The 11,285-nt window shown below is 36.7% G+C and overlaps 2 protein-coding genes across 2 annotated transcripts; one reads left to right on the top strand and one right to left on the bottom strand.

Annotated features, from left to right (window-relative positions):
* The first annotated feature begins 4,101 nt into the window (after positions 1-4,101).
* Positions 4,102-6,165, top strand: LOC145906708 (uncharacterized). The gene is made up of 5 exons (XM_082994162.1): positions 4,102-4,206; positions 4,287-4,502; positions 5,233-5,257; positions 5,403-5,536; positions 5,986-6,165. Exons 1-5 carry the CDS (start codon positions 4,152-4,154, stop codon positions 6,108-6,110), a joined length of 555 nt encoding a protein of 184 aa, XP_082850288.1. The 5' UTR covers positions 4,102-4,151; the 3' UTR covers positions 6,111-6,165.
* Positions 6,166-7,295: 1,130 nt separating this feature from the next.
* Positions 7,296-9,652, bottom strand: LOC145906400 (uncharacterized). The gene is made up of 4 exons (XM_082993816.1): positions 9,556-9,652; positions 9,348-9,473; positions 9,112-9,243; positions 7,296-7,693 (listed from the first exon to the last, which is right to left on the bottom strand). The coding sequence occupies exons 1-4, from the start codon at positions 9,620-9,622 to the stop codon at positions 7,569-7,571; spliced, it is 450 nt and encodes a 149-aa protein (XP_082849942.1). The 5' UTR covers positions 9,623-9,652; the 3' UTR covers positions 7,296-7,568.
* Positions 9,653-11,285: the final 1,633 nt, after the last annotated feature.

The raw sequence follows: 11,285 nt of genomic DNA, 5'->3' as shown, positions 1-11,285 counted from the left end.
TTTTAAACCCGTTAACGTAGACTGATGGCAAACCAGTTGTTTCCAAAATAAAGAATACAGTGGGTCGCACAGAAGTCAATTTGGAGCAACTTGTTGCAAGCAAAACGAATAATTACGAATTTTCAAATATCGGTGTTTTGTTATAATTGTTTGTTACGTCACACTTACTGCATTTGTTTGTCGCACGATTTGCTAAATAGGAATTTTTGGACAGATTAGAATCTTGTTACAAAAAAGTTTGAAACAGTTGCAAGCTTTGTCTACACCAGTGTTGGTAACAGACACACCGTGTTCTTTTTTATATGTAGCTGATTGATAAAAAGCATTAGCCTATACGAATAAGAAGGAGATTGTTACGGCGAGCAAATCGCAGAAACTTTTGCACTTTTAACTTACATAGACAAGTTCTAACTTGTTTATACCTTGTACTTTTTCTAGGCGTGCCTGTTTTTAACAATTTTTCAACAAACCCTCCGACCGGGCTGTAGGCTATCTGTTGCACCCATGGCTTTAAACGAAACACCCGCCAACTTGACGGAACTGTTTGATACTCGACCATACGGGAGAGCTATTTCGCCGATATTAGTTGCTGCTAGTCTATATTTTACGATATGTTCCATCATTTACAACATGCAGCCCTGCCCAAAGACGATGATATGGACCAACCGAATATGCATTCTTTCCGCAGTCACCCTTTTATCGCTGGCTGCTTTTGCAACTGCAAAGGTTTATGCTTTCTCACAACTTAGCAGTGTCATGTGTAACGTACTGACACAGTTTACAATGTACTCGTACGGATTCAACCGGAATTTGACTTTCCTGCTTCTGTGGTTCAGGCAGAAGATTCTTTTTAACAGAATGAAAGCAGATTTCGGGCGCGTTTGGACTTTGATCAAGACTTTACAATACTTGGCAATTACAGGTAACACGGTTACATTGCTGTTGGCATTTGTCATTTCTGTTTTGCTGAGAATCGTGTCGACGGACAGGGGCTGCTTTCTCGCTAAAGGGCTACCCGTGCTAGTTACTTCTGCTTTAGTCATATTTACTATTTCCCAAGTCGTGCTACTAGTTCTGACTCTCATTCCGTTTACAAAAGTAAGAATCATCAACAATGCTATCAAGAAATCGGCGATAAAGGTTTTCCTGTTCTCATGTCTTTACTTCATTAGTGACGTCATTACGTTGATCGTCATCGATATCGGAAATTCGGGCGAATCGATTCCCTTAACCTATTTCGAAGTGGTGCATTCGGTCAACTTATTATTTAGTCACTTGTTTACGTTATTCACCTTCCACGATTACCGTAGGCGCCTCCTTTGGGTGACAAAATGCAGCGGAACCGAACCACACACAGTAACATCTTGAGTTGTTGCCGAAGAAACACATGGACGTAAACGAGTATTCTTACAGTAAATCGATATTTTGAAAAGAGACTAAAAAGCAATATTGGCCGAGGTTTGCGACATCATCACAATCTCCACGCAGTCTCTGTCTCCATGCAGTGTAAGCAGGAAAACAAACAAAAGGAAAAAACAACATTGGGCAGCTTCTCGATAACCGCCTACGGTTCAAAGCTGTTTGGTTCTCGACAGTTTATTGCTCATGTTTACGGTGTAATTACGCTTGCTATCACGACGGGAAAAATGAGATTATTGAATTTTTAAATTGGGCCAAAAGTCTAGAGATCCTGATAAAAGGTTTTATTTTCATCACTAACTTGCATAAGAACGATATGCAGAAAAGCTTTGACATTTTATTGTTTAAACTGTGTTTATTTTATTAGAATTTTCGGCCATAAATGTGTGTTTTAATAATGGTTCCGCTTGATGATTTGAAACACATGGATTTTACAGGAAAGCAATATTTACGACAAATCAAATGTTTAGTGTTTTCATATTTCCTGTTGTAGCCTATATGTTTATTCCAACGATGCGAGTGTTTTTGAATATAGTGCCGTGATTGTGTAGTGTTATGTATTGCACTGTATGGCTCTGGTGTAAGTTCGCAATATCAAACAGGAAACTTTGTTTTTTTTCTACCAGGTCGCCCAGTGTTTTGTCCCAATGGAGGGGCTTTTCCTTTGCTCGTAATGTTACGTTGTCAAATAGTGGGATGGTTGTGTGAATTACAAGCAAACTTTCGAGCGATATTCGTTCTACTATTCATCGTCATGGCAACAATAACCCTGAACAAATTGGTTAATTATTAGCTTGAATATGTGGAAATAAAAACTACTGTTCGTTTTTTATGTCGTTGCAACAAGTTTATGCTTTGTTAAGAATCGACTTTTTGAAACAAGTAGACCAAACGTATATATTTTACCTTTTATACCTCGAGGTTTCATCAGGCGAAACGCTTCAAAATAAATCTCTCTTCATTTGTACCAGAAGGCCAATTTCTTACAATTAGTTTAAAAAATAGTTTAAAAATACTTGGGTTACCTTGAACACAAATATCGACAATCAAATTTCGATATTAATACAACCAATATGTTTTTAAAGTGGGCTATAGGTATATTTATTCATTTACAAAAAAGTTGGTTATATTCAGGGAAGTTTTTTTTGTCAATGTATAGTCTTTAATGCGTAAAATATTAAATTTTTGGTCTGATTGAGTTTCCGCGTCGCAACAATTTGTACATATTTACGTATATCTCAGCAATTGCTTATGATTGTCTAAACAATTTAAATACGTGTTTGTAGTTTATCACGATAATCTTTAAGGCTTATATATAATAGCCTTAAAGATTGTTTGGTAAAACCCTCCTGGGTTACTGATAATTTTATAACAAAAAACCCAAAAATAATGACATAAATTATGACATCATATTTTTAAAACTATTATGGGTCTTAGTGACAAGCAGTGACGATTTGCTTTTGCCGCGCCAACGTGGAGTTTTGTGTAAACATGTGACATGCCATAGTAATCGAACAATGCGTTATCACGAGACCCGAAGATGATGTTTCCTTTGTTGCAAAGAAACGAAACGTTTATAACGAACTATTGTTCGTCCACTCTCACGATGACTTCACCTGACCAGTTAAAGAAAAGATCTGGGAATGCTTGCATTGTGTCAAGTACAACGCAAACACAGGTCCTAAAAATTACGATTGAAAAATGTTAACGCAACAATGCCAGGTAGATGATTAACTTTGCTTCACGTACGTACAAGTGGATTCTTGCGCCCGTCCGTTGTTTTTACGAGAAGTCAAGTCGGAAAGGTCTGGGTTGCAAATAATAAGCGTATTTTATACACATGGCAGACAATGCGACGACATGTGCTGAGACCAGTGCAAAGAAACAAGAAAGAATTAAACAATTTAGTTCAGTAAAAATTAGTGTTTCTGTGTGGTGCTTGGGGAAAGTAAGTGGAAATAAGGCAATAAAGGCAACCTTGTTCGTTTGAGCTTTTCGAGTTGATACAGTTACGTAGAAAAAATATAGTTAAAAGCAATTTGCGCTACCACTAAGAATTAAGAATAAAGGACAATGGGCAATTTTAGCTACATTTTTCTGTCTTTTTTCCTTGGTCCGATCACAATACGAAGAAAGTTTTTCTTCAACAGTACCGCGCTAGCAAACACAAGCTCTGTAACTGCTACGCGTAGGAGGGGAAGTACACTGTACATTGACCAATACCAGGAAAACGGCAACTTTTCCACTTGCACAAACGTCATACCAGCCAACAAATATTATCTGATAAACAAAAGATTGAGTCAACACGCTCTTTTACATTCACGAAAGGAAGGTTAAGAGTTCGTGTACCCTGACTGTCCTGTACAAACATTTAAACCTCATTTTTAACAACCAAAGCTGTGTTGAACTGTTGAAAGTGATGACTCCAATTTGAATGGTTACGGAGTAGTGTTATTGTAGCGACAATATCGTTACATGGCTTGCAACGATTGTTTAGTTTTACATTTTCCTGAGAATTAGGAGCAGTATATTTAAGGTCCAGAAAAGGTGTAGATGACCATTTGCACGTATGACCAAACGTACAAGTTTCAGCTTCATGAAAGCTCATTTGTGGACAATTTTAGCGACGAGGAACTTCAATGTACACTGTAGCATGTGCTGAAAATTATGGTATAACATGGTCATACTTTCATTGCAGGACGACGTTCGTTTAGTTGGAAACAAAATCTGTTATGAAACTTATATTGCTTTGTGCTGTTTTGTTTGTTGGATCTGCCGTCGCTGCTGGTAATTGTCTGAAATCGTTTGTGGAAAAATTTTCCGCAGGCTCTGCCATCCCTACTTTATCAAGGGTTTTTGTTTTTTAGAAAACTTCAGTGAGGATGCGGAAACTTTAGTCGAAGTTCAAGAATTGGAAAAAAATGCGTTAGTTGACGATAAGGGACATAAACCATGTGACGGCAAAGATGATGACGACATTAATAGCAAGAGCAAGGACGACTGTGATGACGACGATGATGACGACGGTGATAATGATGACGATGATAATGATGACGATGATAATGACTATTCACATGCTTCAAGTACGATTAAAAGACAATTCCTTGCTACTACTGTGGTGTATGTCCTACCAACCGTTACCAGCTGATACATGCAGCTGTTTTTCGTTGTTTTTTTATGACTGGCAAATACCACAACCGACACTTTCAGTAAAATCAATGAGAATATAGTGGCACCATATGCTAAAAAGCAATACGAAACGTCACTCCAACCGAATAGTGTTGTTTTGTCCTCAGAAAAGTAGGCTGTTTTCTCATCAACAAGTGTGCAGCAGAGCTGCGAGTACAAAGTGCGTTAGTTAAACTGTAACGAAACTTGGAACTGCATACAACTGTTATCTTTATCATCCAATTGTTGAACATTTTTAACCAAATTGTCTAGCAAGTTCGCACCAGACAAGTACAAATGCTGACACGAGAACGTATAATTATTGCGAAATAATTATTGATTCTTTTCACGTTTCCGTTTTCTGTGCATTTTCCGCACATAAGTTTGGACTAATATTACTGTATTGTTCTGTCCAAAAAAACAACCAACCATCTTTGATGCACATTGTTTGAAGTTTTAATATTCGTGATAAAAATCAGGAATCGGTTTTTACGTTGCGGTAACTGGCAATGGGAGAAATGACTTCCCAGCCGAGACACAAAGTAAATCGAAAAGCTTGGCGCAAACGAAACATTGCGGTGTTTAAATTTGAATCTAAGCACTGTCCTTTCTTGCCACAGAAACTAAACTGTTGGTATTTTACAGGTGCTGAGAAAGATGAGTCACTAAGGTAAGTCACGACGACCATTTAGCAACAAATTTTACATGCTTAACGTTGTTTGTATATGTTAAGAACTGAGTTAAGTTAGAGATGTCTTTCATTTCCAATTCAACTGTAATCATCATCTTAAATATAATTTCATGCCCATTTTTAGTGTTGGTGCCATTGTGGGAATTGCGATGGGCTGTTTAATTGTTTTGGTCTTCCTGGCAACATGTATTGTACTGACTTGCACCAAAAGCTCGCCGAAGACTCCAAATCAAAACCAAACAATGGTATACTGTCCAGGTAAACCCTTACGAATACCACACTCTCATTTTCCCTACTGGTTTTTCTACAAAATGAATAACTAAGTTTGTGTTATATGTGCAAAAAAAGCCATAATATTGCAAAGCTGCAGACAGGGTGTGTACACGCACTGTTTCGACCTGTAAGGTCTCATCAGTGCAGCTGTTGAGTGGCACTGTGCTAGCTTTCAAACTAGCAGGCACACTAGTCTCCACTTTGTGGTACCTTTCGGTCAACGTCGATCTGCAGGGTACCCTATACTAAGTTTGTGTTGCTATAGGTTTAGATATACTCATCATGTCATTTGCCTTGATGAGTAAAAAAAAAGATTGTGGTTAGCTTGCTAACCATCCTACACTTTTAATTTAGGGTTCGATTTAAAACGTACGGTGAAAAAAAACAAAAAAAAACATGACAAATATTAAAATGATAAACATTTCTGCCTTCAGAGCCATCAAATTACAACCAGCAACCGCTTCCAGGGAAATGCTCAAACACCTTTGCTGACCCCCCACCACCGTATAACCCACAGGCTGAAAAGGAGGCACCACCGCCAGCTTACAACGAAGTTTAAATTTGTTTTTGTTTGATTGTTTCTTTTTTTATCTGCCTTTGCATAATTTCTTTGATTTTTTTAACTGCGTTTGCATAAAATGTACCATTACTAAATAAACATTCAGGATGTCGTAATATGTTTCATTTATAGGCCAATATGGCACTTAACCTATCAGACAAGCAATCAGAAAAAAGCAAATGTAAGCAACATTTTAAAAGGATAATATAGCAAGGAATATGAAAAACAGATTTGAAGGATTTTGAAGAAAAAGAGTAAGGCCTGTCATATAAAAAAATATGTTTCAAAACTTTTACAAAAGCTAGGTCTTCAAAAATCATTTTTGCCTTTAAATTTGATCGCCAACTTTATGCCTACAGTTCCAACACCGATCAAAGTTTCGATCTGGGTTTCATGAGACAGTCATTCGCTGTAGCGAGTTGTATCACGAAGTTTGATCATATTTTCCACGGTTCAGCAACTTTCGCCGAGAATCCACATTATTTTTTGTAATGCAGTAAACTGGCCGGAAAGACCACTGTTGTTATCCAGTCTGTGTCTAAAGCTGTATTGTGTGTATGTTATAAATATTGTCCAACCCATTGAAGAACCACATTAGTAGTAGACCTTCCTGTTCTTCATTTCCGAAACATATTATTGCACTAGCAAATGTTAGAGATGAGATTTCAGAAAATTTTTGTTAGCTTGTTTGTAATATATAGCCAGTATAATTGGATCGAATTTTATACCTACTACCTGGACAAAATATTGGCTCATCTATAGTCGGTCCATTGTCCCAATGTGATGAGTCTAGACAAGGACTGAAGTCAGTTTCATGTCCTCTCCTTTCATATTCTGATTTGATACGTCATATGTACGCTATTAAATGATTATAGTTAATTGTACATTGTTTATTTTCTTGCTTTGCTTTTACTGAAGGTGACAAGTTGAAATAATTAAAGTTTTAGTGATATAAAAACAAAACTAACTTTCGTCCTAAACAGTTTTGCTGCCTCATTAAAGTAATGGAGAAAATAATCCCCAACATACTTTAAATGCGTTTCAATATATAAATGGTACTTCTGTTATCATTATCAATAATCTGGGATTTTTTTATTGGCGTTATTATTGACTTACCCTTTGGCAACATTTCCTGCACCCCTTGGGTAATAATCCCACCACCAGGTTCAACCCAACAATTTACAATTTACAATGTGTCAAATTGTGTATTAGCAACCCGATACAAGACACGTAAAGATCAACAGCATACTAGCTTTGACTTTTCTATTTAGATTAATTGATTGATTAAATATTTAGCCAAGTATTTTGCACCCAAAGCACGTAAATATGTTATGTTTTGAAGCGCCACATATGAAATGACTCAGTTTCCAATGCTCGATACAAAAACAAGTTTACTAGATAGGAATTCACACATGTTTTACAGATTGTTGCACAATGAGCACAGTTGAAGTTGGGGGATTATTCAAAAGTGTTGGTGTTTCCGGCACATGTGTTAATTACTCCCCCTTTCAATGTCGAGCCCGTAATTACGGTGGTGACGCTCCGCGAACCACGTGGAGCTGTTGTTGGTTGAGCTGCCACGCCTGTGGAAACAATCAAGAAAATACAAAACTGGGGCGGCATGATGAGAAGTTCCTCGTTCGTTAAACTACCGAGCTCGCTAAAACAGACATTAGCGAGGCGTTTACGAGCGAGGACCTCGGTACGGAAAATGGTATGCCGAGCACATCTCGTTAGGACCTCGTACAAAGGCGCAAAGAAAACGAGAGAATGCGTCACTTTTCAGGAGTAAAAAAAAACTTTGCGTCGCCTTAAGTCCCATGTTTCTGAATGCGAGTTGCGTAATTTGCCATATATTGCGCATATGAGGTATAGATTCTTGAATTTACCCCACATTTTTTTGTTCGTTTACATTGTTTAGGTAAGTTTACGATAATATGAGACCGAAATCACAAATCAAATTGTTGCTGTTTTAGGCTTAACAGTTGAGCAAATATCTCAACATTGTACTGATCAATCTCATTTTTAATTGTTGTAAAAATTTTTAAATTAAATTACAATTTTTCCACACATTGCGAGTTATTTAAATCATTTACACGCCGGAAACGTACAACAGGTATAAAAATATTCATAGTCTCCCGATTAATATTGTCAAAATTTTTAAAAATGCACAAGTTGAGAAATATCGTCAGAAACTTTACAATTGGCTATATTGTATTTACATAGACGTTATGAAAAACAACCCATGCAAAATTGACACTAATATATACTCGAATGGTGTGGTTCTCTCGATCGTTTTCACAACGATGATTATTTTTGTAAAAATATGTTGTTTTGCTGTTAAATACCCTATATTTTAAAGCTTTTGCAAATCTTCACAAAAATATCAAAACATACTGATATTGCAAATGCAGGCAAGCAAAATTAAACTATTACCCCCAAGTGAAACATATTTCATGAACACTTGGTTATTTTTGGCCTATTTTTATAACAAGTAATTGCAAAATATGCTGCCAAAATGCAGTTTTTCGACAAAAATGAGTTTAGCGAGTGGTCTGAGATCCTCGTTAGTTAGCGAGGAACTTAACGAGAATCGCTTAGCGAGAACGCGGCTCGTCATACCAAAAGTTGCGTTAGCGAGGTTTTGCGTCAATAGCGAGCTCGCTAAACTTAGCGAGGTGTGCTCATCATGCCGCCCCAGAGTCATTGTTAAGTAATCAAAGACGACGTAGCTCGAACACGTTAAAGTCCTGTGCTAAACATAATTTTCCTGTAATGCTTTCTTTTAACGAGCAGTAGTGAGCACAGCACTATTATTTGTGGTAACTAAAATTTGGTTATTTTAAAAAAACTCTAATTTGTAACACTGTGAAGCTAAGACAACACAAAAACAAGGACAAAAGTCAAAAGTAATGACATTTCTAAAAAAATTTGTTCTCAAAATTGGAATAAATCTTGGAAATAAGGACGGAATGCCGGCATCCCTGTTTACAGCACTTACCGGGTTTGTAGATATTCACATCACCAGCACCGCTGTTCAAATTCACGTTGTTCATCTTTACTTTGTCAATGTTGACTGTCGCTTCTGCATCCCCTTTGCTTTGTGGTGTTTGGACTTTTGACGCTCCCCTATCTGCAGACAAACAGATAATAACACCCAATCCCAAATTAGGTTTCAAAGAAAATCATTCTTGTCGTATGTTGGAAATTAATTGCCATTATTACCAAACCTCACACCTTTTTCATATACGTTCTTGTCTCCAGCACATGTGTTCATAGTGATGTTGTCAATCGTAGTGTCACTGACTTGAAGATGGTTTTTCTTGCCTGTCGTTTCTTTCGAAGATGTATCATCAGATTTTTCTACAAAAGAACGAAACATTGATTGTCAAAATATGTGTTAAAGAAATGAAGCATATTATATGTCATATGTCTTGCCATTAACCTGTTTGTGAGCTGTAGAACGGGGTATTCTCACTATCCATTGCTTCTGGTTTAGACACGCCCGACATATCAGATTTATTTAAACCGCTATAAATATGCTGCTGTATAAAAAAAATTGTTCTATTGATATGTCTTATTAGGATTGAAGATATATAACATTTGCGAAAAAAAGAAAAAAATCTATCGAAAAAGTTTGGGTCATGAAATTAACGATTACGTTACTGCATCACATAACATTTTGTCCAATAAACAATATAAATAAGCTGATAAATTTCAATATGGTTAAAGCAGTGGTTCTTAAGCTTTTTCGAGTGAGTTGCACTTTGAATGATTCGCTGCACAAGCGATTCACCAGATATGTCAAATCAGGATGATACTATTTCAATCGAAAAAGGCTCACTTAACTTTTTACTTGTATGCATCCCCAAAAATGTAATTTTCTTTGCCCATGGAAAACATAAAACGACGCACAGTTTCAGAACCATTGGGTTAAAATCATATTGTTCTTTTGCGTTCGATTTAATTTGTCTTCCATTAAAGTATGCGCAAATATTATGGTACAAAAATCATTCACAATTATTCAAAGAAATTCTAAAGCAATAAAAAAATTAGGCAAAAAATTTACTTTTATAATAAAAATCGAGTGACAGCAATGGGATATGTCTTTACCCCGAACACAAGCAACAAATCGTAGGAACACCTGTTTCACCATAACAAGGTTACTTCCAAGAAAATCTGAGTTTACTAAAATTATGAAATTAATACACGCTACAACCAAAATTTCACATCAAAAATATTTGTACACATATTGCAATTGCATGCGAATGTAAAACACAGTTTTCAACAAACTCTATTTATTTGCACAACCTTTTTAAACTTTGGGTGCTGCACATGACGGACAGAAAATGTCCGAACAAAGGCAATGTTCACTTCTAAATGACAACAATATCTCTACACAGTGTTAGTTCTGGTATTCCGCTAGATGTCGCAGTGTGTAGTGGCGTGCCGGGATTCTAGCACGGTGCTTTCAGACAGACAGTCGAAGCAGCAAAAAAAAAAGACTGTCGAAGTAGCTAATCCTACGAAAACAATTATGCCTATATACAGGTAGCCTACTAAACATTTAGCCAGATGCATGATAGTATCAAACATTAACTCAGCAAGTACCTCACCTGCATCTGTAGGTTTTATGCTATGTTTACTCAGTGGTAACACAAAAACCTAACTATAACTCCAAAAATACTCCAACACTGTGCAATCAGTGATTACTGGGTTGTATTAAAATTAGTAAGACATTCGAATACTCGAAGATCGAGTAAATCCAATTGACGTTGAGACAGTACAAATGTTCAATGTTTCGTTTTTAGAAACTGTCTGACTTTACAGCCCAAGCGGTCGATTATAACGACTAACTTTCAGGTGTGTTGACCGGGAAAAAATGTCATAAACAAACGTAGATTATATAAAAATCATAAGGCTTTGGTCAGCGGAAAAGTCCGTTGTTGACCAAGATGAATTTTTCTCATTGTTTACTTGTCATATGCGTGTCAACGTTATCATAAACTTCCGATCTTTATTCCCGACAATCAGTGATAAATCAGTGATAACCCTTTCACCACTAATAACCAGTTGTCGACATTAATGATTCAGTGAAATGACTGGGATAAAGTTTGACTGGGGGGAATAACCTTCAAAACTTCCACGGGTGTTTCCTACATTGCTGTGTTCAAT

The sequence above is a fragment of the Ascidia mentula genome, chromosome 6 (assembly GCF_947561715.1).
Source record: "Ascidia mentula chromosome 6, kaAscMent1.1, whole genome shotgun sequence".
In the NCBI taxonomy this organism is placed as follows: Eukaryota; Metazoa; Chordata; class Ascidiacea; order Phlebobranchia; family Ascidiidae; genus Ascidia; species Ascidia mentula.
This window is presented reverse-complemented; position numbering and strand designations above follow the sequence as displayed.

Bases quoted from the DNA above. Each gene is read 5' to 3' on its own strand.
- LOC145906400 (XM_082993816.1), bottom strand. From the start codon at position 9,622: ATGTCGGGCGTGTCTAAACCAGAAGCAATGGATAGTGAGAATACCCCG. The intron at 9,474-9,555 runs GTTAATGGCAAG...GTTCTTTTGTAG, and splicing joins GTTCTACAGCTCACAAACAG to AAAAATCTGATGATACATCT. The intron at 7,694-9,111 runs GTAAGTGCTGTA...TTGTTTCCACAG, and splicing joins TGTGAATATCTACAAACCCG to GCGTGGCAGCTCAACCAACA.
- LOC145906708 (XM_082994162.1), top strand. From the start codon at position 4,152: ATGAAACTTATATTGCTTTGTGCTGTTTTGTTTGTTGGATCTGCCGTC. The intron at 4,503-5,232 runs GTACGATTAAAA...GGTATTTTACAG, and splicing joins TGACTATTCACATGCTTCAA to GTGCTGAGAAAGATGAGTCA. The intron at 5,258-5,402 runs GTAAGTCACGAC...GCCCATTTTTAG, and splicing joins GAGAAAGATGAGTCACTAAG to TGTTGGTGCCATTGTGGGAA.